The following is a 27,393-nucleotide window of genomic DNA, read 5'->3' on the forward strand; positions in this document are numbered from 1 at the left end:
CCTTCTTGTCCATAACCACCGTGGCCTTCTTGTCCTCTGTAACCACCGCGGCCTTCCTGTCCGTAACCGCCGTGCCCTTCTTGTCCATAACCACCGTATCCTTGATTTTGCCCATGTCCTTGGTCTCCATAATTCTGATGGCCAGCACCGTCGCCGCCATAACCTCCCATTTTGCCATGTTGGCTCGGATTTCCACTTTGACCTAATAGAATGGGATTGCAATCAGCCGACTCCCTAGATGAAAATGGGTTGCTTGAGGCCAAGGCCTTAACATACCTGAATGGCCAGCTTGCTGATACGCCCCACCGCCCATGCCACCGAATCCAGGACCGGAAAAGTTTGTATTTGTCTGAGTCTGATAGTCCTGGGGGTGCTTCTGGCCGGTCACGGCATCATTAATTTTATGCAAGATGCCGGAAGATGAGGATTGCTGTCCGCCTTGTGAGTTCTTTTGGTTTGAAAGCTGATCGGTCAGCTTGCTCAACAGGTCTGACATGATGGAACGGCCTTGATGAATATACTGAGTGGGAATGGTAACAGGTCTGCCTAGAATTTGGTTAGAAATAGTTCAAGCGGGAGGAGTTGAAGATCGAAGTGAAGTGGCATCTTTAGAGCTGAAAAGAGGTGCCGGTGAGGAGGCGCAGCGGGTCGTATCAGACCGCACACGTCACCGCCCAACCTTACCACATGAGTGCTACCCCCACTCGGCTTGACCTTTAGCTTGATGGAATTCATTCTGCGTCGAGTAATGGTACTGTAGTGTCCGAGTGGCCTCAGGGCCGTCCGCATGGCTGTTCGTCTTTGGCATACAGGAGAACTCATATTGAATGATCTGATCGAATCGGGTTCCTCCCCATGCAAGGTTCAGCTTCATTAAGCCATGAGTTCCACGCGTCTCAACCCACCAACCCACTCTTCTCATCAGCCAACCACTGAACCAATTCGCTCTCAATTAAGCTCAAATGGCATCCAATCAAGAAAGTGCGAAATCTCCAACTGCAACTACTACTTAATCTATCTTGCCTCCCCCGGGTGTGACTATTATCTGCCTTCTACGTATATGTTGGGTAACCGACCAGCCTCGCCATCCAGTCTAAAAGACCCAATCATCCTGATCGAAAAGTTCATCCAATCACACTTTGCCTAGACCAACCAACACCAACAATGCCACGTTCATCACCACCAGGACAAGCCAGATGGCTACCGCCAGCGCCGTTGTAAACCAACTATTACGCATGTTGACGGCTTCTCCTTCACCTCGCCTCCCCTGAAAATCAACCCGAACGGTCATGATACTGCTGCGGCATGTGAAATACACAAGTGGTGCCGTCACGAAAGGAAGGATGACGCTCAAGACGACCTGAGTTGCCGTAAGTGTCCTGTTCAAGCCGTTTTTGCCGACTGCCCCAGCTATGATGATGCTGGGAACAATGCTGATAGAGCGGGTGATCAATCTCCTTATCCATGGCTTCACGGTCCAATTAAGCATTCCCTCTGAAACCATCTGTCCTGCCATTGTGCAGACTATACCGGCGGAAGTCCCCGAAAGGAGTAGAGCAAGGGCGAAAAGCGTGCCAGCTGCTTTGGAGAGACTTTGGGAGAGTAGATCGTGAATACCGAAAAGATCTGCCTCGGTTGCTTCTGTTTTGGGGTAGAGAGAGGCTCCGGAAACAATCAAGATGGCTGAGTTGACGAATAGTGCGAAGGTGAACAATGAGGTGCCCAATTCCACAATGGAATATTTCATGCAGGCTCGAATGGCATAGATCGATGGTAGGTACTTTGCCTCTTCGTCATCAGAATTATCGACGGCCAAATGACCATTCTGGACATCAAAGTGCTTCAACCTTGGCTGAACGATCCCTGACCCTAAGAATATCGAATGTGGCATCACGGTTGCACCAATGATACCGCAAGACAAGTAAATCCCGTTGTCTTTGATGATGGCTGAGGATGGAAGATAACCTTTGAATACTTCGCCGACTGAGGCGTCCTGAATGTATGATAGTTGAATGCAAAAGCAGATCACGACGCCGAGCACCAAGGCCATAACGAAGTATTCGAACAATCTCAACTTAGTCATGGAGCCATCAGGGCGATAAAAGAGTAAGAGAACAAGGACATCGACGAGAGTGATTGCACACCCAGCAACGAGGGGTATATGAAGCAAGAGATTCAGTGCAATTGCTGAACCAACAACCTGGTATCAATTAGTATGAACAGGAGATAATTCTGTACTCAGACTTACCTCTGCGATATCCGTAGCAATGATGGCGGATTCGGCAAAGATGTACAAAGTAATGGTAAGCCATTTTGGTAGATGTTTTCGGCAATTTTCAGCCAAATTCAACCCCGTAACGGTGCCCAATTTGATGCACAAGGACTGCAAGAAAATAGCAAACAAGTTGGACATCAAGATAATAAACAGGTGCTTGTAGCGTGTGGCGGCACCAGCTTCGACGTCAGTGGCATAATTTCCTGGGTCGATATAGGCAACGGCGATGAGGAAGCCAGGCCCAATGAATCCACAGTACTTGACTAGGACGTCGCGTGCCTTGAAGAAAAAAGTCTTTGATGATCGTAAATTCATGAATTTTCGTGAAGGTCGTTGATCTGGAGAGGCTGTCATAGGATCGAGTTTGACACCACTGACTCCTTTTGCGGCTGATTGATCTTCTGCCTGGTCGACAGGGTTCACCCATTTTTCTTCTTCTTCTTCATGATTGATTCCGAGACTTGATAGATCTGATGGTTGTTCTCTCAGATTGACAATGCCATTGAGGTCAGCCTTGGTGGTAAGATCCGAGCTCAAATGATGTGGGCTCTGATTCCAATCAGGATGAGCCGATGTATCGTCTGACCTGGAAGGGTAATTCATGGTGAATAAGGTTGATAGAAAAGTAGTAGGGTCAATTGAGAGTATAGGTCAATAGACAGTACAGAATAGGTAGAGTTATATGAGTCTCGGAGTGCCCAGATTCATTCGAAACCAAGGTCAGACGCGGATTCTCCCGAACTCATTCTTGGAGCGGGGGAAGATGACGGCTGATTGGGTTTTGAGAAGGCCGTTTTTCAATCTGAGCCACCGCCTACCCTTGCTCACCAAGAACGAGCATGGTCTGCCTGCGAATAGGACGTCAGCAGTCAACGTAAGCAGCTGCAAATCCAGGGACAGAAGGCCTGGGCGTGCATCTGGTGTGTAGAAATCCCTGGACACAAGTTTGACACAGGTCGGATTGGAGCTTGGCGAGAGCCGGACTGGCACTACAGTACGAGATTCGACTAAGTGACAGGATCTAATGTCCGAATTACCAGTAGTCGCTGGGGTTTACAATTCTTGCGGTGTGATATTGTAGACAGTCGGTGGATGACCTTTCTGCAGGAGCTGCAGCATGTGTAGGTTTCTGGTGGGGTTTGGTTCACTTGCCAATGCATTGGCAGATATGATCTACGGACTTGGGTTCATTGGTTGCGGAAAGCATGGAAAGTCAGTCCCCGATAAAGGCAGTGTACTTGTACCGAGTGGATTCAGTGGCTGGGAAACATATTACAAACTAGGAGGTGGTCGGAGAAACGGTCATCAACGAAAGTGGGGCGTAAACCGAACGAGACTGGGAGACGCGCGGAAGCCTTGAAAGATGATACGTTTTAGACGGGAGTATGCATCATAACGTGGTAGCGCTGCTTTAGGAGGTTGGGACACCAAGTCCTGAGGCAGGTGTTGCGCCAAAATCCCGGTCGATCATTAAGCCGCTAGTGCGAGTTGCTATTTACCTTATAAGCTTGCCCGTACATATTCCACGTCTTGAAATCCGAGGTGAAAAATGAAACCCTCCGGGAGAGGCTTTTGACATACAGTGGTTCCCGAAACTGCCCTCCCCTTTGCTAACACATTGCAACTCTCCCGCCCCCCAAAAGCTGAGGATAGAGCTGGGTCACGCTTTCCCAATCTGACATAGTTCGACTAACCTAACTACGAATCATCAACGAGTGGATTTTACTATGGTATTTCCAATACCGTACGGTCCTGGTAATACAAAGCGACCTTGTAACGTGCATCCCGGAAATGCCCTGGGCATGGACATACTTTTATTCCACACATCTCCCAGTCCGCAATCAGGGTGAAATCTATTAATCGAAATATATCCATGTACATATTAACAGGACACTGGAAATGCCATCCATGCTGTTTTTGCCTAAAATTTCCACACCTCTGGCACGTAGGATGACAGAATACTCCGAACAACGTTTTGTAGCTGGATTTCCGGCCTCTGGGTGATGTTTGTCTCAACAGATGTCTCCTTTCGTCTTAGGTTACGCTCGAGGCAACGCCTCACACCTAGCTATCTAAATATCACTTTGGCTGAATGCCTTCGGCCGTTTAAGATGTCATGGGTTACTGCAGCCCTTGTGCTAGATATATTCTCCTCTCGTTTATATACCCTCTACAAGCGATAATAATCATCCTGAGGTAAATATCACAAGTCTTCTCCAGCTGCGATCTCTGCCTGACTGGATTTGAAAGTCCTGCTGGGCTCTATCTCCACTATGTCTTCCTGGATGCTCTAAACCCAATGATAGGAATTCCTGTCCTCATAACCAGACTCGAGGATACGACGCTCAGCGAGCTCAACGCCATGGCCAGACTCGCCCACACCGGGTTCAACTTCGGGTGTCCGGGTGCCGGATAAATCACTCCTGCCGCAATTGGCACCAAGGCCACGTTGTACACCAATGCCCACGCAAAGTTGAACTTGACTCTCCGGAAAACCGTGCGGGAGAGTGTGATAAGAGTCAACAACGAGTGCAGGTTTGAGGACACTAGCACGAATTTGGCACTTGATATAGCAACATCTGAGCCAGAGCCGACGGCAATTCCGGCGTCCGCGGCAGTGAGTGCTGGAGAGTCATTGATGCCATCCCCAACCATAGCCACCATTGCTCTTCCCGCCTTGCCGTTGCGTCTAGGGGCGGAATTTTGTAGCCAACGGATCCGCTCCGCCTTTTCCGAAGGGAGAACACCGGCTATGATATTGGTCGCCGGGATACCTAGCTGATGCCCAACTGCAATAGCGGTCATGGCATTGTCGCCTGAGATCATCCAGATGCTTAACCCTTGCTCACGTAGAGCAGAAAGGACGGAAACAGCTTCAGGACGGAGAGAATCTGTGGTTGCAAACTGTGCAACAAGTTTAAAAGTGGTTTCGTCCCTGTCTGAGAGGGACAATGGACGCAAAGCCAGAAGCGCGACGCTTTTCCCAGCGGATTTCCATGTCGCCATAATGTTGGACTGATCTGTAGTTATAGGAGTGCCAAGGGAGGAGACGAAAGTTTCACTGCCGATGGCAGCCTCGTACCGGGTGTCATTGGCGGATGTATGGATGGTAAATGTGCCTTTGAGACCGCGACCAGGCAGTTCTTCAATGGCAGAGTCGGCGATGGCAGTGCGGCTTTGTCCTCCGCAGAGCGCAGCAATTGCTTTTGCTATGGGGTGACTTGAAGACTCCTCCAGTGCTTGTGCGATTGCCCAGATGGCCTTCGTCTCCTCCTCACCAGAAGCCATGATATCATGGTTTGTCACAGTCGGGTTTCCGCCCTCGGTGAGCGTGCCGGTTTTGTCAAAGACAACCACGTCCAGATCAGACGCTTCTTGAAACGCTTCTCCGCCACCTTTAACCAATATTCCGTGTTGCGCCGCTAGTCCAGAGCCCACGAATAAAGCTGTTGGGGCTGCAAGGGCAATGCCACAGGGGCACGCGCCGACAAAGACTGCAATCGCAAACTGTAGTGCCCAGAATGCCCAGCCACCTGTGTCGACATCAAGCCAGCTCTCCGGGAGTGCCCCGCCCTGACCTAGTCCAAACCAGATAACAAATGTTGATACGGCAATGAGGGTAATAACTGGAACGAAGTATCCCGTCAAGATATCGGCCACTCTCTCCACTGGCGCTCTTTTTGCCTGCCCTTCACGAACGACTTTGACGATTTGGTCAAGTATAGATGCGCCTGAGACTTCAGTGACTCGGACATTAATCGGTTTACCGGTGTTGATTGTTCCAGCAAAGACTTGATCGCCAGTATTCTTGGTAATAGGCCGAGACTCTCCGGTTAAAGAGCTCTCATCGAAGGTGGAATCGCCTAGGACGATTGTGCCATCGGCTGGTGGAGATACACCATAAAGTACTCGGACAACATCTCCGACTTCAAGAACATCGACATTGATTCTCTCGCCATTGGTTATCGGAAGAGATAGCTCACTATCTTCCGATTCTGGATTAGATGTCACGAGCAGAGCTTCGGTTGGCCGGAGCTTTCCGAGCATCGTGACAGCATCACCGGCCTTGGATTTACTGTACGCTTCTAAGTAGCGCCCAGCGAGAATGAACATCGTCAAGAACACAACCGTGTCGAAGTATGTCGATAGTCGCCTGTTGTGTTGCCCCGTTTTTTGCGCTTCTAGAGCAAGTACGGCGATCGAAGGGAAGTACGCCACCGACGTTCCAGCGGACATGAGCAGATTCATGCTTCCAAAACGGTAAAATCTTCGAAGAACTGGGACTTTGCTATTCCGGCTCCACAGTGCTCGGATCTCCTTGATTGCCCTTGTGTGGAAGACGTCGGCAGCGATGAACATCACAGGCGTCGCAAGGAAGAAAAGCGCCCACTCGGCACGAGTGTCGGCACCAGTCCACATATTTTGTTGGAAGAATATTCGTACGCGGTTGGTCGAGGGAACAAGGCTCATCCAGACCACACTGATAAGGAAGGTTGGAATGGCGACGATGAAGCTAAGGAGAAGCCGCAGGAGTAGACGACGGCGTTCGCGGAGCTGCATAGTTCGAGAGCGCTCTTCGATCGTTGGAGGATGGTATATTGTGGCTCTGAGTTGGTCGCTGACGCCATGTATAGTAGCAAGGATACTTCTGATAGTAATGATGCCGGGTTGGGGACGATATGTCATCATGATGATGGGGTCATCGTACGACGGCGGTTTGTCAATAGCAAGTCGTCCCTGAAACGGTGATGATAAAGCTTCAATAACCCGTCGTGGGCATTGATCGCAGAACATGCCTGCTATTCTAATCATGATTGTCCTTTCCACTAGCTCTTTTGTTTGCTGTGGTTGTCCAACTTCAACGATGCTCTCGATTTGGCAGTCGTATCCTCTGTCTTCAATTCTCTCCACAATCTGATCGATGTTGTCCTTCGGGCCGGTAAAGGCGACAGTTGCGCTATTGGTAAGTAAACTGACGCTGACATCCGTCAAGAATTGGAGTCCCTGCACCCCTTCATTAATGGAGAGGATGCATGCCGCGCAAGTCATCCCAGTGATACTGAGAGTGGCTGTAAACTTTTTCGCCTCAGGGATGGTCACGATAACATCCTGAGATGTCTCGGCTTTTTCGTTCGCCTTTTGACAAAGAACACAGTGGTCTAAATGCTTCTCATCAAATTGGTAGCCGGCATCGTCTCGTGATTCATGATGTCCTGCCGTCTGGTGCCGCGACAGAGTTGATGCTTGTTCGCTCAGCATCTGAGCAGCCTGCTCCAACCATTCTTGATGGGTCTGGACTAAATCTTGCTCGTAGATGACATGGCCAGATTCATCTTCGGTCTGCACACTCTGCACTTCGAATGCTGCGTCTGATAAAGCTCGAGCTATGTCAGTTGCGGAGTGGTCGGGAAAGTGGACTATCGTCACCTCGTGTGATATATAGTTCGCGGTAATCGTTAACGGCGCTGGCTGTAATGTACTGAGGACCTCCTGGATGTAGGTGAGGCAGGAGGCACAGTGGACGTTGTTTATCAGAACAGTCGTCGTGACATGGCCTGCTGGCGGCGGGTGAAGTGGATGGAGTGCCATTCGTCTGAAACAATCATCAATGACTTGATCGATGCTCGAAATGTTTTGCTGGCAACTAGATGCTGGTTGCTAGATGGTGAACGGTTAGTGATCACTGCACTGAGTTGTCCCAGAGGGCAATGAATCAACAATAACTGCTGCAGACGCATATTAGAAATAGGTACGATTGATCTTACATAGGTTTGCTAAGTCTGCGCCACCCTACATTACGTGACTGGGCGGATTTTGGCCGGTGAACGGAGGTGGCTGCTTTGATGTTTATGTGCTCAAACATGCTCAACGCTGCTCAACCCCGCTCAACTCAAACTTGCTCGAACTGCTCAACCCTACTCAACCCTACTCAAAAAAGTAATTTTAACTTGCAAAATAGTCAGTGTCTGCAATGCGTCTCGTGCACCAGAATACCCCTATTGGGTACTTCCGCACATATTGAAGAACAGCCGACAGACCCTAGGACGATGGCGTGTAAAAGACAAGGAATGCGATCGCCACAGAAGTCCTCCACTAGCTGCAGCGTGGCTTTACGCTCTTGCCGCCCCAGACACAGGCAAACGCCAGCTGTCCACTTGTGCATGTCCAAGCCATCTTACGCAGTCTTGGCGAGTTGGCTCCGTTTGCTTTTTGCTGGGTCCAAGGTTCCCCAAAATCGGTTCCTCCCCTGGAACTCGTGCAAGCTCTGAAGAAGCTAATGCCACTCGCAGACGGACTAACGAAGGCTACATTCTCAATGACAGACTGCTGGGCCTGACTGATCCATTTCATCGCTCGGACTCCGCCTGAGAGGAGTTGAAAATCCCAGCAAGCAACGGGCACTGCTTCAGTTTTATCCAAAAGCCACTTTCTGACTCTGCTGCCGGCCGTTTCTTATTGCATCTCGCGTCAACAACTCATTCGACCTTCGTTATTCGGTCATCTCGACTTTATGGAATCCTCTCGAACCTCTCTCGCCCCGTGCATTGCCTGCCACCCTGATGGGGTCACTTGGGAGCACCGCCCAGATGCTGGGCCTTGTTGCGATGGTAAGTTCTGCCTCCAACCTAGAATGAATCTTGTATTGAATGAATCTTCAATTACAGAGAGTTGCCTCGAGACCGTGGCACGTCGGCAATGTACCTTGGAATGCGGCGCAGTTGAGACAAAAAGCTCTAGCCGTGACAAAAGTATTTAACCCCTTGCAATGCTTTAATTGAGTAGTGCTAATTTGTTAAGTAGTAACATCTCCCGACGAGCCCGAGTCCTCCGTCCCTTCCCCTCAAACTCGCAAGCGCAAGCAAGGGGCATGTGGCACCCATTCCCGCAGCGCCCGTGAACAATTCGCTACCACCCTCAAGCAAGTGGGTTGCATTTGCAAAGCGCTTATAACGCGCAACCTCGAACCGTGTTGCAAAGTGGGTAGGCCCGTGCAGACTTGGAGCACAACGGCTGTTGCCAGGAAGACGAGCTCGTCGTCGATTCTAAATACGACTGTGAATGGGAGCGATTGTATCAAGAAGGGATCCTGTGGAGGCGAAACTGTCGAGAGCTCTTCGAAGAAAGGCGAACGCTGTGGTTCCAAGAAGACATTGGGATGTTCAACTGTGAAGAAAGATGATAGCTACGGTGTTGAGGAGAAGGGCAATTCTTGTAGCACGAAGGGACATGGTGCCTACTCCGGTGCAAGCAAAGCTGATTGTGGCGGTGCCGAGCAGAAATGCAGCCGCATTGGGACAAACGACGATAAGTGTGGCGATACCGAGAAGAAGTCTAGCTGCTACGTTGCGACAAGGGATAACTGCGGTGCCTCTGAGGACATCAACTGCTGCGGGCTCAAGGTCCCCTCCGCTGCGAAGCAAAACAGAAGTTGCTGCTTGGTTACCGAGGAAGACAATCATTCTGGGGTTACAAGAGACAACTGCTGCGGTTCAGAGAAAATTGGATGTTCCACTGCGAAGGAAGACGGCTGCTGCGGCGTCGAAACCTCTAAGATTGTACCATCCCCTACTGAGTCTTGCGGGACTGGAGCCGACAAAGGGATTACTGGCATGAAAGCAACTAACGCTTCTTGCCCCGGTTCTGGCAGTTCCAACCAGGATGGATGTTCAAAGGATGCCTGTTGTGTTGGCTCTGGCTCTGGCTCCGGCTCCGGAGAAGAGATTTCATTTGCCAAACACGATGAAAAGGTGACAGATCATATCGACATTGAGAAGGGCTCTTTGGCCGTTGAGCACGTTGTCCTGGACGTACAGGGACTTACATGCGTTGGCTGTGAGACTAAACTTTTCAGATCTCTACACGATATTCCTGGAGTTTGCAATCTTCGTACCAGTCTGGTGCTGTCACAAGCCGAGTTCGACCTTGACGAAAAGGCCGGTCCGGTCGCCGAGGTAATCAAGGCTGTCGAAAGGAACACTGGCTTCGCCTGTCAACGACTCAACAACGAAGGACAAGAAGTTGACGTTGTTGTCGATGATGCAAAGGCTTTTGTTGAACGCAAATATCCAGACGGGGTCACTCAAATGATTGCTGCCGACAAGCGCATCGTACGCATTAAATACGACGCCAAAGTCATTGGAGTAAGAACACTTCTCGAGAAGAGTTTCAACAAGCCTTTGACACTCGCCGATCCTCGAGGGTCCTCGGAACTTGAGAGCGGAAAAAGACACGTTCGACATACTGCTTGGATTACTCTGCTCTCCTCCATTCTCACCATTCCTGTCCTTGTGCTGGCCTGGGCTTCACTCCCTCCCCGACCCATCGTCTACGGCAGCGCCTCACTGGTTCTGGCCACCATTGTGCAGGTTGCCATCGCGGGGCCATTCTACCCCAGCGCGTTGAGAGCTCTCATCTTCACTCATGTTATTGAGATGGACTTGCTCATCGTCCTCAGCACTTCAACTGCGTATATTTTCTCCGTCGTCTCGTTTGCCTATCAGGTGGCTGGTCGTCCGCTGCCGACCGGGGAGTTCTTCGAAACCAGCACCTTGCTCGTCACCTTGATCATGCTTGGACGTTGGGTCAGCGCGTTTGCAAGACAGAGGGCAGTGGAGTCGGTCTCCATTAGGTCTCTCCAGGCAGCAACAGCCGTGCTATGCGACGCAGATGGCCGTGGTGATCGAGAGATCGATGCTCGTCTTCTACAGTATGGCGACTTGTTCAAAGTCACGCCCGACTCTCGTATCACAACTGACGGTATGATTGTCTCTGGCATGACGGAGGTCGACGAGTCTATGGTGACCGGCGAGTCCCTGCCTGTCGAAAAACACCCAGGCTCTACCGTTATCGCAGGCTCGCTCAACGGCTCGGGTGTCCTCGTTGTCCGGCTGACACATCTCCCTGGCAACAACACGATTAGCACGATTGCGGCCATGGTAGACGAAGCCAAGTTCTCTAAACCGAAGAGCCAAGAACTTGTGGACATTGTCGCCAGCTACTTTGTTCCAGTCATCCTGATCCTCACAATCGTAACCTTCGCGATCTGGGTTGCCATTGGCATCTCTGTCCGACATCAAAATAGCGGCCGTGCAGTGGTGAACGCCATCACATACGCGATCTCGGTCCTCATCGTCTCCTGTCCTTGCGCAATCGGCCTTGCCGTTCCCATGGTCGTTGTCATAGCTGGAGGCGTCGCAGCAAAGCATGGTGTTGTCTTCAAGTCAGCAATGGCCATCGAGACTGCCCGCAATGTCTCCCACGTCGTCTTCGATAAGACCGGCACCCTTACTCAAGGTGAAATGTCTGTCGCAGAAGCAGTCTATCTTTCCAACAAGGACGACCTCGTTGAATCCATCACTCTCGGCTTGACCTGCGACAGCAAACACCCCGTCTCCGCCGCAATATCAACTTATCTCAAAGAAAAGGGTGTTGATGCTGCTAAGATTGGGGACTCCAAATCAGTCACCGGTAAAGGCGTGGAAGGCACTTTTGACGGCGCGAACGTTCGCTGCGGCAATACCCGCTGGCTCTCAGCCGAGACTCTCCCAGAGGTCCAAGATCTCCTTGCCAAAGGTCTCACAGTCTTCGGCGTAGCAATAAACGACCAACTCATCGCTGTCTTCGGCCTCTCCGACTGCCTCCGCCCAGACTCCCATTCCGTCGTTACTGAGCTTCAAAAGCGCAACATCGCTATCTCGATAGTCAGCGGTGATGATACTGGTGCCGTCGAAGCTGTTGCCGCTAAGCTGGGAATCCCGGCCAGCCATGTGAGATCTAGATGCACGCCTAGCGATAAGCAGGTGTATCTTAAGAACCTGATGGCGGATGAGAAGAAAGTTGTGATCTTCTGCGGCGACGGGACTAACGACGCGGTGGCGCTCGCTCAAGCTGACATCGGCGTGCACATGAACAGTGGCAGCGACGTGGCGCAGACTGCTGCCGACGTCGTCCTTGTGCGCCCATACCTGGGTGGGATTTTGGTGCTACTGGATCTGTCGAAAGCGGCGTTACATCGTATCTTCTTCAATTTCGCCTGGTCATTTGTCTACAATTTGTTCGCTATATTGTTGGCCGCGGGTGCCTTCGTCAACGCGCGGATTCCGCCACAGTATGCTGGATTGGGCGAGATTGTCAGCGTTGTGCCTGTCATCCTGATTGCGCTGCATCTAAGGTGGTTCAAGCGAGAGTATTGAGGTAGAGAATTTCGGCTGATGCTTGTGAATGTGTCTGCATAAAGTCATATCGTCCTCCCACGATTGAGAGGCGACGAAGCAAGCGAATCCCATAGGAAGCTGTGGAAGGATTTGATAATTGCAACTCATGAGCCATCCTCTGGTCTTCCTCGATCTCGAGCGCTCTCTGACATAAGCATCATGGTCAAATGATAGCGAGACCAACCACCAAGATATCATACCAGCACGTGTTCAACCTCGCCTAACCCGTTGTCTGTCCTGCCTGCAAGGCTGGTCCAAACCCAACCAAGGGGATACCCGTCCTCATAATCAAACTCGAACAGATGACACTCAGAGATCTCAACGCCGCGGCAAAACTCGCTCAAGGTCACTTATAGGTGACTAAGGGTTTTCCGCTTTAGTGCTGCGAAACCTACACCTTATGCTATTAATTTATTACCAGGACCGTACGGTATTGGAAATACCATAGTAAAATCCACTCGTTGATGATTCGTAGTTAGGTTAGTCGAACTATGTCAGATTGGGAAAGCGTGACCCAGCTCTATCCTCAGCTTTTGGGGGGGCGGGAGAGTTGCAATGTGTTAGCAAAGGGGAGGGCAGTTTCGGGAACCACTGTACTGTACATATACACCCAGACAAATCAATTCCAGGACAGATCATGGCCATGAGAAGGTTGTGAAGATACTACTGGGCGCCGGGGCGAATGTCGCACTGGAATATGCAGGAATTGCTGGAGGATTCGCTTCTCTCAGTGTTGAATAACGTCGAGCTACACAATTGTTTTCCACTCCCATGCGCTGGAATTGTCTCCCTCCACATCCTTAAACCCACTGACCATAGCCTCGCCGATAATCCTGTATTTTGTCGAGGCAACGGTTCGGAGGATAACAGGACTCGAGCAACCCCGAATATGAAAGACCTCGTCCCCAAGTCTAGCATTTGGATGCATCCAACCAAAACTCCCTTTCTTCGTCTTAGCGTCAACTATCAATGCGAGACGCAGACCCTTCGCAATTGCGTGCATGAGAGCTCCAAAAAATGCATCCGTTCGCTGATCGCTTTGTTGATTTTGTACAGTCTTATGTTCCACTGTCGAAAACTCGCTTTTCACACCCCGTACTAGCGTCAAATAGCCACGGATAGAGTTGATTTCAGCAGCATAACACCCGAGTGTTGAGCCACCCATCATGAGTTCGCGATTAACGTAGACCCATTTGACAAGGAGAGATGCCTCCGGATGGGCAGGGTTAACATTTTGGTGGAATAAAGACGCCAAAGCGTAAGCATAGACCTGTTTCAGGGACTGACGGTGCTGCCCTTTCTCCTCCTCTGGCCGGGCCTTTATGTTGAACAACCCTTTTCTTGGATCAGGTGACCGGAACCGGGATGCTCTGACAATATTCGGGGATTGGGAAGAGGGGACTTTCCATTGCTGCTGACGGTGCCCTTCATCCTCCCTCCGGCGGGCCTTCATCTTCAACCAGTTGGACAATATTTTTCTTAGATGCGGTGACTGAATCAGGGGTCCGGAAATATTTGGGAATTGGGAAGAGGGGACATTCCGTTGCTGTTCGTTCTGCGAAGACATATGCTGACGAACGTCATCGAGAAGGTCCAAGAGCGTAGACCATACCACCATGAAACCTGCCTTGGAGAGTCTATCGGTTTGATCAGAAGTCGGAAATACATCAGTATTACCGTCCGAGATTGTCCACCCGAGGCTTCTTATCGTTCCTACACGACGCGCTGGTGTTTTGAGTTCTCTTATCAAACCTCCCACAGTGGCATGATTTGGTAACAACCCTGGCTTTTGTCCGATGGGTGGTCCGATGAAATGGCTATCTCGGAATGGTGATGTATCAAGGTCGAAAAAAGCTGGACACCAGGAAGGTAAGGAGCCATCACGAGGACCATGTAAAATGACGTTGAGGGATTCAAACCTAGAGATGCACCTCTTAGTCATATGGAATCGAAGATCGACCAAATCAGCCCGGTAATCTGGATCGGGTATATATTGCTCTCCGTCACTTGCAAGGCTGAGAAACCCAAAGACTTTGTCCTTCTTATCGGTGCATTTCGAATGGTTAGAGCGGATCAAAAGATTTATAAGCGACATCTCAGATCGGTTCTGGTAAGTGTCTCTGATAAACATCAAGTTCTTGAAGGTGAGGGCAATCGGGGCGCTTATAAGACCAAGCTGCTTGGAGTTCTTTCCTTCCAGGAGCCAGAGCAAGAACCGGAGATATAAAGCGAGTAGCTGATGTCTGAACTCGAGACCTCCCCAGAGAACACTCAGGTTGGAGTTGAGTGCAAATTCCTGGACTACCCATACCCGAGACCAATAGGGGTTCTGAATGAAGGCCATTGTTGCTTCGACCAGTCGAAGTCGCTCTTCCTCATGGAATGAGTAGCGATTATAGAGGCTCTCTATATCAGCCTCCAGCTCTTTCGGGTCCCGCGGAGCGGATGACTGTAAATTACCCAGGAAATGATAAAGGACTCCGGCATATGGATGTGCTTGGCCGACCCAAGCTTTCACGCTTCCCGCGCTGCCGAAGATCCGCTTCATTCGTGAAACTTGGCTGCCTCGTTCTATCAGGTCGTCTTGATTTATGCAGACTGCGTCAACCTAATAAGAGATCAGATGACTATTATTTAAAGTTGAGCAGCTCAATTTACCCAGTAAAGCGCACCCTCCCTATCTTTGGGACATAAATCGCGCAGTAGGTCAGCCAAATTGGAGCGGATTTTGAAAGGCTGATCATTGACGTAAATAGTGTGGCTCTTTGATTGGTCTCCCCAACAGTACGATACGGCACAGTAATTGCCTTGGGCGTCATTGATACTGACGTGCACCAGCTGGAAATTTAAAAAGAGGTTAGATAAAAGACTGCCAGAACTCTTCACGAGTTTTAGCAATCTTATATCGGGGCCAGAGAGTGGTTCGTAAGGGAATGCTTCTGCGTCGTTGTCGCTATTGCTGTTCGGCGGTTCCGACGGCTGACTGCTAGTGTCCTTATTTCTGCCGGTTTGGTCACTACTAATTAGGCGTCGGAGAAACGTATTGTGCTTTTGATCGCAGACATCGCTCAGCGCGTTCCTGATGTGGCTCTGTCTCTCGGACAAGTAGTGGGCAAGACAGTAGTACCATATAACTCGATCAATGCCCAGGAAGTAGACGCTGACCCCCGGAGCGACGAGGATCGTGGTAGTAAGGAAAAGATGTTCGGTAGTCCATGCCCACAGGGTATTCAAGAGAAATATAATAAAGACAAGCACCGTAGCGCCTAGGAGGGCCCATTCTACAAGTTCGCGAATCATGATGGCGTGATCTGAACAAACTGAAGATATTGGGATTGATACCTAGTGAGTTCAGGCGGACGGATACTGTGCGAGTTTGAAATCGAAGGTTTTCATTTTAGGTATAGCGCGCCCTGGGTCGCACACAAGAGTGCGCATGCCCATGTCGCCTGCTAAAGAACGTTGTCCTCTTTTAGGTCGACATTTCTCGAATCTTCCGTGCTGCGGATCTTCCAGCAGATTGTGCTCCTACTACGGTGAACCACAAAAGTCGGTATGGCAATCACCGCAATCCTCAGGCGCCACGATATTAACGTCAAGGTTTGTTCCGCATGTGACGACTTACGACAATTGGACTGTTGGAACCAACCTTTTGAGCGTCTTTCCTGAAGTCGCGGGCCGAATTGGAATACATAATCGATGACGAGACAGGCATGACGGAGAATGCTGGTTCTCCTTCAAGTCGAAAAACAAGATCTGTAGAGATGCCGTAGGAGAGCATCTGATGCGTGGACTTGTTGAAGCGGTTGTAGGCGTCAACCTGTTAGCGGTGAAGTGCAGCTTCACTCCATAGCTCATATAGTACTACTATATTCTCAAACAACTAGCAGATCTGCTTGCATAATTGTAGACACCACTCCAATGCCTATTCATTATTTCCAGTAATGTCATTGCCACTCTCCCCGATGATAAATTCCGCAAAGTTCGGTAGGGCCGGCTGGGAGTCTCTCCCGAATGGACGAAAGAGATTTCCCGGCACTCACAAACGGGTGTTGGGGCCCAAAGATCTTTGTTGATAATTCGAAGACCTGTCCTTGCAGTTTCTCAGCCTCTTCATACACGCCTTGATTGCCCAAGACTGAAGACAACCCGGCGATGACATTTAGCCAACTGAGATGATTGGTGCTTCCGAGTGATTCCCATACGGCCATGACCTCCCTGTATGGAAGCTCGGCATCGGCATGGCGTCCTTGGTGTTCCAGGAGTCTCCCAAGATTTTCTTTGATTGCTAAGCTGTCCGGGTGCGAGATACCTTACCACACTGACACCGAATGATCTTACTCGCCATGAAACATCACTCTTGCCGGCTGAGCGGGGGCGGAGGTAGCTGGTCATCGCAATTATAGTGAGGACAGCGTGTGGCAGAACTCAGTTGGGGATTTCGTGGGCGCATGATGAGGGTAGGTAATTGGACTCGTGGACGCTCAAATGCAAGCCATAGCTTTTAAATTTCACGTCGTTACGGTACGGTGGAGGTCTGATGCGTAACCGGTGATTCCACTTTAGATGCTTCTGCGATAATAGCGTGAACAGTCGCCTTGGCTTCTCTGCATCCCGTGGTACATTAAGCGGCGATGAAGCTGTCATCCCAATGTACTCCGTACAGGTATGGGTAATGGGGAGGACGTTAAAGACGTTGCCTATTCAGGTCTAGAATTAGGCCGCCTCGTTCAACAGATCTGACGCATCTGCCTCCCTTCCCTTTCTCCCTTTCTCTCTCAGTTCCTGGATTGCCCCACTTTCCCTGATCGCCCCCTACCCTTCTTCTTTCTGGATTGGTATCTGCCCTGGAGTCGAAGGCGAAGTGTAATTTTAGGCTGGCCGACTCGCAGATGGATGCAAGTTCGATTCGCCGAGTGGCAAGGGTCGTCTCGATCTCGAGCTATCTCACTCTCTGGCGAAATTTCTGGAGCCGAGCTCTTCGATGGCTTCGTATATAACTCCGGGTAGCCACGGGACGGATCACGTCCGGCATCGAACAACGTTGCTCCGCTCAATTCGCTGACCACGTCGTCCGGTGAAGGGGCGGGCGGAGGCGAGGGTGAAGGCGAACATAAATACTGATTGAAAATGGCGTCGACATCGACATCGACATCTCCTGGCTCGAGGGAGCCGATCGCGTCATGGGGGGTTGTGCAATGGGATGGGAATAAATCAGAACCGAGGTCGGTAGATTTATCGCCATCGCCGGTGAACGCCAGAGCATCCTCGGCTGTGCGGTCGTCGTCTGTGTTTGCTCCAATGGGGGGAAGATTTCTGGCCCTGCGGTCTAGCCACTGGCTTATTGCGGAGCGAGTCTCTAGGGGTGTTTGCATCATGGCAACGTCTGCCCTCTGGCTGACCGTGATACGAGTCCTTTGCTGGGAACCGGCCGACAAGGGGGTTGGGACCGTCGCATACGTGGCCGGCCAGCTCGGCAAGATCTCCTGCTCAACGGGCCATGGCGCTTCCACCGCGTCTGGCCCGCGAGGCTCCGCTTCCGACGGGCTGTTACCGCTCGAACTATGCGTGCTTTCGGAGGAGGGGCAGGAAGTCCCCAGGAGCATCGCCGAGGCGAAATGCGTCAGCCCCAGATCGGAAAGGCGTGGGTCAATCGACAGGTCTGAGTGTGGGCTGCCGCTGGATTGCAGCAGGTCGACGGGAGCCGCTTCCTCTCTCGGGCACCAGTCGACTGAGGAAGGCAGAGTGTCGTAGCAGTCTCTCTTTGGGAGGGCAGGGAAGGCGATGGAGCTACCTTCGTGTTTCAAATACGATCGACCTGTACGGCAATGTCGCTTGCTTGCGCTGACCTTGGTCCGCTTGTAGCAGTGGGTGTCCTGAGCGTGATATTGGAGATCCACGATGGCGTTGAAGGAGAGACCGCATCGCGGGTCAGGACACGACATCGCCTTGATCTCGTTCGACCCACCCGACGCAAGAGCGAGCCCGTCCTCCTTCCCGAGCTCGTCTTTCCCCTCGAGCCCTTCAAAATGCCTGTCCAGGTGCTGCTGCCAGGGCAGCTTTTTAGGGTACTGACGGAACCGCTCTTCGGGTGTAAGCAGCGGGTTGAACAAGCAGAAGGGGCAATAGCCAGCCGCGGCCAAGGTCTGGCGGAAGGTCAGGGGATTCCACTGGACGGGGAGTGACTCGAGGTCGTTCAAGTGGCGCCGGCAGTGCTCACACCAGCCCTGCTTGCCGGTGATCCACCGGTCACAGTGGAAGCACAGCTCGGCAAAGCCGTGTTTCGCCGCGAGACTGGCTTTATGGCACCGGTAAATGTGATCCCATCGAGCCGCGAGGCGGATGCTGTCGGAGTCAATATTGTCAGCGACGCGACGTTCGCTGAACGAAAATCGAAGAAATGCTAGGGGGAGTTCCAAGGAGCCACTCACCTTCCCATCTCTACCGCGCACGTCGATACGGGGCAACGGCCATTCTCTGGACGCAGACTCGGGCGGTAGGCCACCTTAGGGTTCTCTTGACACAGGGTGATCATATCCTGGAGAGCCGCCCGCCCCTCAGGGCTCCGGAGAGGAACGTCGAGGAAAAGAGAGGAGGCCAGACGGTCGCGAGGCGGATCCAGCCGCCGGACACGGCCGAAGAAGCTGGGTAGCGATGCGACGGGCGAGGCCTCGGTTTCGGTGTCCTGGTTGACCTTCCGGGGTTGGATCTCTTGCCACCTGCTGAGTTCTTCCGATACCATCTGGCGCTTCTGCCAGTACAGCTCCTCCCGGCGGGTCCGTTCTCGCTGACCGTCGTGCTCGACCGGAAGGCGCCGCATTCTTTCTCCCAGGGACTCGATCTCCTCGTTGAGCGCGATAGAATCGGCGCGCGCTTGCAGATTCGCCTCCACTTTCGCCGGCAGCGATTGCAGCATTTGCGGGTGGTGCTGCAGCGAGAGGCCGCGGAAGCCCTCGAGGTAGACGGTGCGGCGCGCTTTCCCCCAGTAGCTGGATTGCCCGTCGACGGTGCTTATCTGAGGCATGTACGACCCGAAGAAGGTGTCGGAATTTTCGTGGCCGGCAAACTTCATCCTCTCGGCGGTCGAGTAGCCGTTGTCTGCGCCCAGGTCAGCACTTTCCGTTCCCGCGGCCTCGTTCAGCAGGACCGACCGTCGGCCTTGACCAGGACCTCCCTCCTAAAATCGTGGACCCGGATATTTTCTTCATACCCCGCTCGATGGCCCAAGCCGACCAGCCCACTGCTGAAGGACACTGCCGGTTGAATCTTTCCGGTCGGGCCCTCGGGGGACATGGTCCGGAAAAAGGGCACCCGGTGCAGCTCTTTCCGAATTCGAAGATGGTGTAAGGACCCATCGGCCGGGGGCAGGATCGCCTCGATCTCCTCGAAGGTGAGGTAATCTTGGAAGGCGCCATCGGCGAGGGCGATGGCCAGCAGCGGCAGGACCGGGTTCGCGTACAGCGGCTGCATGTCCTCGTACATTCCGTGCTGTGGCCTGGTGGAAGCTCAATGTCAGCAGGATACCCGTTGCAAGCGGAGAAGCGGAAGGATTCGGTCGACCGACCTTTTGTGTGGCTTATTGGTGAAGCCTTTCGCGTCGCGCGTGGCCCGCACGGCGAGCTCCGCCTCTCCTTTCTCATTCTTGAAGACGACGAAGACGATATCCTACATCCGAATTGTCAGCACGGGCCCATCCCCGTTGAGATGGCACGGTATTCTTACCTTATATAGTAACCCTCGTCCGGAGCCGCGGCGCATGTTGGATTCGAAGATCTCTCCCACCCTCGACGGCGTGTAAACGAAGAGGGTACAAGCCGCGTGGTTCTGAACCAGGCTTCTGGGATGGGTGTACTGGTGCCAATCCTTTTGCCACTCATGTTTAATCAGAACGATAAAATGGGGCACCGTCATAAAATGTGGCTGCCGTCGCTCGGTTGAGAGGTTGTGCTTTTTCTTCAACTCCTTTTCGATGTACTAATACGAACTCTCAGCTTCGCCGACGGAAGCGAAGTAGGATGAAAGAGACAGGAGACGAACATAGTACACCGACTCCGACACCTCGTGGGGGATTTTTCGGTTATCAGGTCGTCGCTTCCAAGCGGCGCCAAAGTCGGTCCACTTTTGCTTCACGTAGCTCAGACTCTGACCATTCTTCACAATACCGTCCATAAAATGCTTCGCGGACCGTAAATCGTAGGGGCTCACGCCAGGATTTCGCCTTGCATACCTACGCGCCAGAGTGCACTTCGTTAGTAAAGACAAGCACGACCCGTGCCTGGGCAGGCGAAGGACTTACTCGTCCCAGAGGTCGGTCATTCGGTCGTAGTTCAGCTCAGTCCCAGGTTCAATGGGTTTGCTGACCCGATCGCCATTCACGTCGGCGTCCGCGATCGGCTGCCAGCCATTCTCCTCCGCTTCATCAAAGACTTCCGTCGCGGTTTTCTTTCTCTTCGGCATTGGGAAACAGCGGGCGGGGCAGGAAGCGCCGGAGTGTAGCAGGAGATCCAGGAAGGACGAGCGCCGAGAGGCAAGCAAAAGCAGACGACTGGGGAGGGAGGGTCAAGGTACGACGAAACGCGAGGAAGGTGCGTTTAGGCAGTCAGAAGACTGGATGGAAGAGTGATTCACACGAGAAGTCGAGGGAGGGCAGGGGAAAATGTGAGGACCGAGAGAGCGAGAGGAAGAGAGGAGAGGGAAGGGAAGAGAGGAAGAGAAGCATCGTCCTGCAGAACAGGGGGATTCAGTTGACCCCTTCCAGCAACGTACAGTAGCAGGGCATCCTCTCAGTGATCCCACCTTTTCATCAGGGCCGAAACGGGCCCTCATCGATGTGATCGGGTAAAGTTACCACGAGGCTGGATGTGCGCAACGTTGGCGCCTGTAGGACTGGAGCCCAAACGGGACCCTCACCGGCACGTGAGGGAGCACGGCAGGAGCGGGCCAGAGCCGTGAGGGAGCAGAAGGGAGCAGGAGGGAGTGGAGGGGGAGCGCGCAAGAGAGGAAGGGAGCAGAAGAGAGCGGACGAGGGAGCGATTCGACTAAATAGTCGTTAGCGGGAGAGCAAAGCGGCGAGTGATGAGTCAGCGAAATCACCCTGGGCGTCGACTGTTCGGGGATTATATATATATATATATATATATATAATCCCCGAACAATCGTCACCCGCGACTTTTCGCTGACTCATCACTCGCCGCTTTGCTCTCCCGCTAACGACTATTTAGTCGAATCGCTCCCTCGTCCGCTCTGTTCCAGTCCCTTCTTCTCTGTCGCGCTCCCCTTCTGCTCTCTATCTACTTCCTTACGGCTTTAGCTCCAGCAGCGATGAGCAACGGCTTAGGAAGCGTACGCGATACCATACCGACATTTTTGCTGCCCAGAATGATCGTCATAGCTGCCTCGTCGCAAATGGCGTTATGGCCAGCCTCTTCAGCGGCATCGACAGTGCTGTACAGCTGTGTGTTTGGAAAAGAGGGGCACTGTACCGCTTGATGAGACTTGTGAAGTGGAAGTCGTCCCACTTTTTGATATCCCCGACAGGAGCTAATTCTTATGTTGAGTGTATGTGGGCGACGATGGAGCATAGACCAGCAACCGTGCATTCGGCGTGGTCAAGTAGTCGACCGGGGTCTGAGTCATCTCACCGTACACTGTCACTTCAAAACCCGGTCGAGCCGGGCCATTCGTTTGAGAAAACCGCGTCGTTCGACTGTGCGCCCCTTTTTCCGTCCTGGTGCGGAGAAACGGCCCATCACCCCGGCTGGCTTGTGCATACTGTGGTCAAGTTCCAAGTGCATAGTAATGGCTTGGCCGATACCGCAATAACTTGCTTGGCACCTTGGGCCAGCCTTGCATCATCTCTCGTCATCTTTGTTGGCTTCGGTTGGCTTCGGTTGGCTTCGGTTGATTCTATTGGCTTGACCTAGAGAATGCTGACTCGGCCAGATTCTAAGGTGATCTGAGCAGATGCCGTGTCATTTTACGCCCTAAAATGTGGACAACCAGCGCCTCATGTGCCACTACCGTCACAACGCCCGCCCTTGCGATTAGATATCAGAGCTGCTGCTCCTTTAAATTATCTCGCGCAGGTTGTAAGTAGTAATGGAGAAGCCAACGTCCTTCATTTGTGCTTTCGCCATCTGAGTTGGCCTGCAAACGAAGGATCCCACAAGTCCTGGTAGACATTCACTTCGCCAGGGGATTCCCCTCGATGCTGGAGACCCTTGCAGCCAGCTGTCTCAGTTGTCTCACCAAAATCTGAATTCCTCATCCACTCGATTACACTCCAGCACTGTATCATTCCACCAATGGCTAATCGGATCACAACGCCCTTTGGCCAGGCAGTGCCTCCCGCGCCACGCCATGCGGTCACTGTTCATATGCCTGGCTGGCAGAGCGTACAGAAATACGGTGCTGATCCACGCTCGGTCATTGCGACTTTCAGCAATGCTTACCCTCGAGCGAAGCCACATAGAGACATTGCCAGTGTTGGTTTAGCTTACTCGCTCACGTATCTTTCGCACACGCTAATTTTTGAGCAGCTCGCCAACATGGTCTTGAGCCACCTCGGTCTTACTGGCCATGGTTGTTTCTTGTTTAGTTCGTTGGCATCGGCGGAGGAATGTGTTGGATATTGTACATCGCCGCGGCGTGCCGACAGCGAAAGAAGTCCCATCCCACCAGATGTCATTCAGATTCGAGCTTTCAAGGCAAAAGATCCGTTTTGGCCGGTTGTCTTCCCTTCAGAATATGAGTCTGTTGCAGCGGGGTTCTGGAGCAAACCCGGGGTCGGTGTATCTTCACGTTTCGCAGAGGCAAATTTATCGTTCATCAACCAGCTTGCGGAAGCGAGCATTTCCTATCAAGTTGAGTCCAGACCGAGCTTCGAGACTGCCAAACACGAAACTATACGAGAGCGAATCATTTCCTACCTGGAGCGCGCCACGCTACAACCTACAGTACCGAAGCCTTCTTCAAACGACGTATTTCTCTTTCCCACCGGCATGGCTTCCATCTACAAGCCTCATACATACCTCAGCCACCTCCATAACGGCACAACAATACTTTTTGGTATGGCTTTTATGGATACCGTGACAGCATTCCAAGAATTTGGGTCAGGCTTTAAGTTCTTCGGCTTGGGCTCTGATGAAGATCTACTGGCGCTTGAGGTCTTTCTTCGCGAAGAGCGCAGTCAGGGACGTAAAGTGCAAGCGATCTGGGCGGAATTCCCGGCGAATCCTATCCTCGTCACGCCAGACCTGGTTCGACTTCGCGCCCTGGCTGACGACTATGACGTTATCCTGGCTGTCGATGATACCATTGGCAGCTATGCGAATGTCGACATAACACATATGACCGATATACTTGTTACGTCGCTCACGAAATCCTTTAATGGTTACGCTGATGTCATAGCTGGTTGTGCTATTCTCAATCCCACCTCTAGACACTACAACACACTGAAGACCTTGTTCAACGCCCGGTATGTGCCGGAGCTTTATGTTGATGATGTGGAAGCCCTTGAGCGGAACAGTCGCGACTATCTCACGAGAACGAGGAAATTAAATCACAATGCTAAGTCGCTGGTGGATTATTTACGGACGTGTTCCGAAGATCGCAACAGCGCCGTCCACAGAGTTCACTATCCCAGTGTGAACTCTTCCGGAAAACACTATCGGCAATTCATGCGCCGCGAAACACCAGAGTTCACTCCTGGTTACGGGTGTCTCTTCAGTGTCGAATTCGACGATATCCAGACGACGGAGGCTTTTTACAACAATCTCAATGTGCACAACAGCGTGCATCTCGGAGCACCTTTCACCCTTGCGTTTGCATACACGGCGTGTACATACGCCAAGAAATTGGACTGGGCGGCAAGCTACGGCTTAAAGCCTACTCAAATCAGGGTTACCGCGGGCCTCGAAGACACCAATCTATTACTAGAAGACTTTAGGATCGCTGTCGAGGCGGCCAATCAAGTCCGATCGCAACCAGGCCATTGAACGTGGGAGAGTCAGAATACATTTCTCAAATGCTGCATTTCGTTGATCTTCAGCACGCAAAATGTGGTTTTCTTCTCGTCAGCGGCTGACAGAGGGAGATATCACGTGATATTCATGATCCAGCTGCTGCTCCAGGCGCCAAGGGGGCCCGCTCGTTGTCAAGGCACGCCCTATTGTATCCTTTTTGTCACGCGTTCCCCGCTCACCGATTGTCTTCCTGCGCAAATCGAGGAATTATTGTATAGCTATCTCTGAGCTTGATCATCTGTTCCTTTCAGATATAACGCTTGAGATCTTGGTTCTTTCTGCTTGCCTGAATGCACCCTCAACCTTCGCACCGCGCCTTTCGCTAGTGTCCGGTCATCACTGCGGACAAGACCTCACGATATTAGAGTACGAATCCCATAATCACGGGATCACCGTGCCTGCGACAACTGCCACAATGGCGGCATCTGAGGGAGCCGATCTCTTCAAAAAACCCGCAGCAAGGCTTCCGCGACTCGTGACGAAAACGCTGCAGCAGTGGTTTGCAGCGCACGCTTCTCACCCGTTCCCAACGGAACATGAGAAGAAGATCTTGCAGGAGCAAACAAATCTCAGTGCCCGTCAAATTTCTAATTGGTTTGCGAACGCACGTCGCCGTTATACCGCCAGCTCATTCGATAAACGTCCGACGTCTTCTGCGCATTCCATCTCTGTGCCCAATCTGGCGAGCACCGCAAGATGGCAAGATATGAATCCGCTGGATCGCTGGCGCCATTCTCCCCCGGATCAGGAGCCTGCTCCTTTCGATGCAATCGCCATAGCAGTCCGCAATTCGCTTCATTACACTGGCTCGGAAGCCGCAAGGCTGCCTGACTCTTTCATCACCCCACGTCCTCCGCCTCGAGCGCATTCAGACAATTCCTTCGACTCAGTGAGCTCGCTAGGGGCCAGTCAGTCGTCGAATTCTACAGACAGTGCCTTTTCACTCGAGTCTGACCATTCCAATCCAAACCTGCAGCATTGGTGGCATCTCAAACCGCGCAGACGCAGGCGTCGTCCTTCTAAGCAGTTTGAATCGTCAACAGAACACCCGGCCGATGGCCGTAAAGCGCGAAAGTACCAATGCACGTTCTGTACAGACACTTTCGTTTCCAAATACGACTGGACTCGACATGAAAGCGCCTTGCATCTCCTCCTCGAGAAATGGATTTGCTGCCCACATGGCCCGATTTATTTTGACCACGTTCCGCGTTGTTCGTTCTGTGAAGCAGAAAATCCCACTACTTCCCACTTACAATCACACCATTATGATGAGTGTGCAGCTAAGCCTGCGCCATTCCGCATTTTCGGTCGCAAGGACCATTTGAGACAACACATGCGTCTAGTCCACCGAGTTGATCACATGCCGGACCACATGGCGAACTGGAGAACCAAGATCACCTCATTAAACTGTCGCTGCGGCTTCTGTGAGGAACGGTTTGTCGACTGGTCTATTCGTAACGACCATATTGCAGAACATTTCCGTGACGGCACCTCGATGAGGGATTGGACAGGGTGTCGGGGCTTGGACCCCGAGATAGCGTTGCTGGTAGAAAACGCCATGCCACCCTATCTAATCGCGTTTGAAAGGAATGAGTTCGAGCCATTCAGCGCCTCACGCAACGCCGGGCGACATACAAGCGCTGGCCAGCATACCCAGCGGGTACCTACAACCTTCGAGTCCCTTACTGTACGCTTGGGCGAGTTTGTCTTGCAAGCCATGAAGGACGGCATCACCGTCACCGATGAGACTGTACGGAAACAGGCACGTATGATAATGTACGGGGACAACGACGCCTGGAACCAGACTCCCGCTGACAATGCCGAGTGGCTTCGACTATTCAAACAAGGTGTCCGTCTGCAATCGGCCGCGGACCCTCTCTCGACGCAGTTTGATTTACGTCTCATGTTCACGAGCAGCGGCGCGGACGTACAGACATGCTCGCCGGACAACACAGATACTCCCTTACGCGCACCGGTTGAATCTGCGTTACCACCGGCGGGCGTCCCGTTGTCATTAGAAGGCACAAATATAAACAGCGATTCGCTCTCACCGTATGCATTTGACGACCTAACAAACTTACCGCTGTGCTGGCAGACTCCAGAGTGTCTGGCTGAGTTCAGCCAGATGTCCTGCACACAGCGCGCCTTTGAAGAGATAAATGCTTGTACGAATACCATCAGTGATGGCACGTCAATTGCACCCCGGTCTGGAATGCCGCCAATCCGTGACACGGAAGGCTCGACTCCCTTTCCAGCAGAACCTAATGAATGTGCACAGCAAGAATCGTCGGTTCAAGACAAACCTGCCGGTCCATGTCCATTCTCAGCATGGACGCGCGCGGATGACTTGGTTTTTCCATTTGACTTCAGTTGGTTTGAGGAAAGCCAACATGAGCAACCCGTCTCGTCAACATTGTGAAACAATGGCCGATCTTGGCCCATATCAATTCTATCCTGACTGATTTGCCGACTTTCTCAGTGCGAGCGGTACATGTTCTTCTAGGCCGGCAGAAATTTTGCCGTCAAGCATTCCTGAGGATGGAGTTTCCTTTCTTGTAAGGGCAAACATGGACGGCTTGATCCCAGGATCTCTCCACTACGAAGTCTTGTGAAGCGGTTTTTTGCTTTGCTGCGGCCATGGCGCAATCAAATATTGTATATACTTCCTTTTCCTCAAGACCTCAAGACTCTTGGATCGTGAACAAGATGTAGCCGGTTAAAGCTGCTGATTTGACTACGTTTGCTATCTAAAACCGCTTTATATCAGTGAGTCGGCCAGGAAAGTGGTCTAGCATGGTGGCGGAAATATGCCACTGTGCGCACTTGGACCACAGGTAAATGCGACCTTCCCCCAGGCAAGAGACAGGGTACCCTTCGGAAG

The 27,393-nt window shown here is 52.0% G+C and overlaps 7 protein-coding genes across 8 annotated transcripts; 3 read left to right on the plus strand and 4 right to left on the minus strand.

The window, feature by feature from the left end:
* Positions 1 to 47: 47 nt before the first annotated feature.
* PV05_05512 (uncharacterized protein) lies at positions 48 to 3,021 on the minus strand. The gene is made up of 3 exons (XM_013462025.1): positions 2,249 to 3,021; positions 277 to 2,200; positions 48 to 202 (listed from the first exon to the last, which is right to left on the minus strand). The coding sequence occupies exons 1-2, from the start codon at positions 2,876 to 2,878 to the stop codon at positions 1,133 to 1,135; spliced, it is 1,698 nt and encodes a 565-aa protein (XP_013317479.1). The 5' UTR covers positions 2,879 to 3,021; the 3' UTR covers positions 48 to 202; positions 277 to 1,132.
* Positions 3,022 to 4,349: 1,328 nt separating this feature from the next.
* On the minus strand, positions 4,350 to 8,060 carry PV05_05513 (uncharacterized protein). Its single transcript, XM_013462026.1, has one exon. The coding sequence runs from the start codon at positions 7,862 to 7,864 to the stop codon at positions 4,547 to 4,549; it is 3,318 nt and encodes a 1,105-aa protein (XP_013317480.1). The 5' UTR covers positions 7,865 to 8,060; the 3' UTR covers positions 4,350 to 4,546.
* Positions 8,061 to 8,268: 208 nt separating this feature from the next.
* PV05_05514 (copper-translocating P-type ATPase) lies at positions 8,269 to 12,727 on the plus strand. Its single transcript, XM_013462027.1, has 3 exons — positions 8,269 to 8,883; positions 8,941 to 9,024; positions 9,074 to 12,727. The coding sequence occupies exons 1-3, from the start codon at positions 8,787 to 8,789 to the stop codon at positions 12,466 to 12,468; spliced, it is 3,576 nt and encodes a 1,191-aa protein (XP_013317481.1). The 5' UTR covers positions 8,269 to 8,786; the 3' UTR covers positions 12,469 to 12,727.
* A 229-nt stretch (positions 12,728 to 12,956) lies between these two features.
* PV05_05515 (uncharacterized protein) lies at positions 12,957 to 15,845 on the minus strand. The gene is made up of 2 exons (XM_013462028.1): positions 15,148 to 15,845; positions 12,957 to 15,097 (listed from the first exon to the last, which is right to left on the minus strand). Exons 1-2 carry the CDS (start codon positions 15,787 to 15,789, stop codon positions 13,238 to 13,240), a joined length of 2,502 nt encoding a protein of 833 aa, XP_013317482.1. The 5' UTR covers positions 15,790 to 15,845; the 3' UTR covers positions 12,957 to 13,237.
* A 537-nt stretch (positions 15,846 to 16,382) lies between these two features.
* Positions 16,383 to 21,050, minus strand: PV05_05516. Of its 2 annotated transcripts, XM_013462029.1 has the most exons (7): positions 20,786 to 21,050; positions 20,527 to 20,716; positions 20,212 to 20,463; positions 20,054 to 20,154; positions 19,641 to 19,984; positions 18,921 to 19,587; positions 16,383 to 18,834 (listed from the first exon to the last, which is right to left on the minus strand). In XM_013462029.1, the coding sequence occupies exons 1-7, from the start codon at positions 20,944 to 20,946 to the stop codon at positions 17,268 to 17,270; spliced, it is 3,282 nt and encodes a 1,093-aa protein (XP_013317483.1). In that variant the 5' UTR covers positions 20,947 to 21,050; the 3' UTR covers positions 16,383 to 17,267. The 2 variants fall into 2 exon arrangements, with proteins under 2 accessions (XP_013317483.1, XP_013317484.1); XM_013462030.1 differs by having other exon boundaries at positions 20,212 to 20,716.
* Positions 21,051 to 22,793: 1,743 nt separating this feature from the next.
* Positions 22,794 to 24,485, plus strand: PV05_05517 (uncharacterized protein; the record flags this gene model as incomplete). The annotated part of the gene is made up of 2 exons (XM_013462031.1): positions 22,794 to 22,973; positions 23,028 to 24,485. The coding sequence occupies 2 exons, from the start codon at positions 22,794 to 22,796 to the stop codon at positions 24,483 to 24,485; spliced, it is 1,638 nt and encodes a 545-aa protein (XP_013317485.1).
* A 442-nt stretch (positions 24,486 to 24,927) lies between these two features.
* PV05_05518 (uncharacterized protein) lies at positions 24,928 to 26,931 on the plus strand (the record flags this gene model as incomplete). Its single annotated transcript, XM_013462032.1, has 1 exon — positions 24,928 to 26,931. The coding sequence occupies one exon, from the start codon at positions 24,928 to 24,930 to the stop codon at positions 26,929 to 26,931; it is 2,004 nt and encodes a 667-aa protein (XP_013317486.1).
* Positions 26,932 to 27,393: the final 462 nt, after the last annotated feature.

Source organism: Exophiala xenobiotica (assembly GCF_000835505.1).
Source record: "Exophiala xenobiotica strain CBS 118157 unplaced genomic scaffold supercont1.3, whole genome shotgun sequence".
NCBI classification, from domain to species: Eukaryota; Fungi; Ascomycota; class Eurotiomycetes; order Chaetothyriales; family Herpotrichiellaceae; genus Exophiala; species Exophiala xenobiotica.

Excerpts from the sequence above, each read along its gene's own strand:
- PV05_05512 (XM_013462025.1), bottom strand. The coding sequence starts at position 2,878 with ATGAATTACCCTTCCAGGTCAGACGATACATCGGCTCATCCTGATTGG. Across the intron at positions 2,201-2,248 it reads TTGCTACGGATATCGCAGAG|GTTGTTGGTTCAGCAATTGC; the intron begins GTAAGTCTGAGT and ends AATTGATACCAG.
- PV05_05513 (XM_013462026.1), bottom strand. The coding sequence starts at position 7,864 with ATGGCACTCCATCCACTTCACCCGCCGCCAGCAGGCCATGTCACGACG.
- PV05_05514 (XM_013462027.1), top strand. The coding sequence starts at position 8,787 with ATGGAATCCTCTCGAACCTCTCTCGCCCCGTGCATTGCCTGCCACCCT. Across the intron at positions 8,884-8,940 it reads TGCTGGGCCTTGTTGCGATG|AGAGTTGCCTCGAGACCGTG; the intron begins GTAAGTTCTGCC and ends CTTCAATTACAG. Across the intron at positions 9,025-9,073 it reads AAGCTCTAGCCGTGACAAAA|TAGTAACATCTCCCGACGAG; the intron begins GTATTTAACCCC and ends TAATTTGTTAAG.
- PV05_05515 (XM_013462028.1), bottom strand. The coding sequence starts at position 15,789 with ATGATTCGCGAACTTGTAGAATGGGCCCTCCTAGGCGCTACGGTGCTT. Across the intron at positions 15,098-15,147 it reads GGGAGGGTGCGCTTTACTGG|GTTGACGCAGTCTGCATAAA; the intron begins GTAAATTGAGCT and ends ATCTCTTATTAG.
- PV05_05516 (XM_013462029.1), bottom strand. The coding sequence starts at position 20,946 with ATGCCGAAGAGAAAGAAAACCGCGACGGAAGTCTTTGATGAAGCGGAG. Across the intron at positions 20,155-20,211 it reads GACGAGGGTTACTATATAAG|GATATCGTCTTCGTCGTCTT; the intron begins GTAAGAATACCG and ends ATTCGGATGTAG. Across the intron at positions 18,835-18,920 it reads TGCGCGGTAGAGATGGGAAG|CATCCGCCTCGCGGCTCGAT; the intron begins GTGAGTGGCTCC and ends TGACTCCGACAG.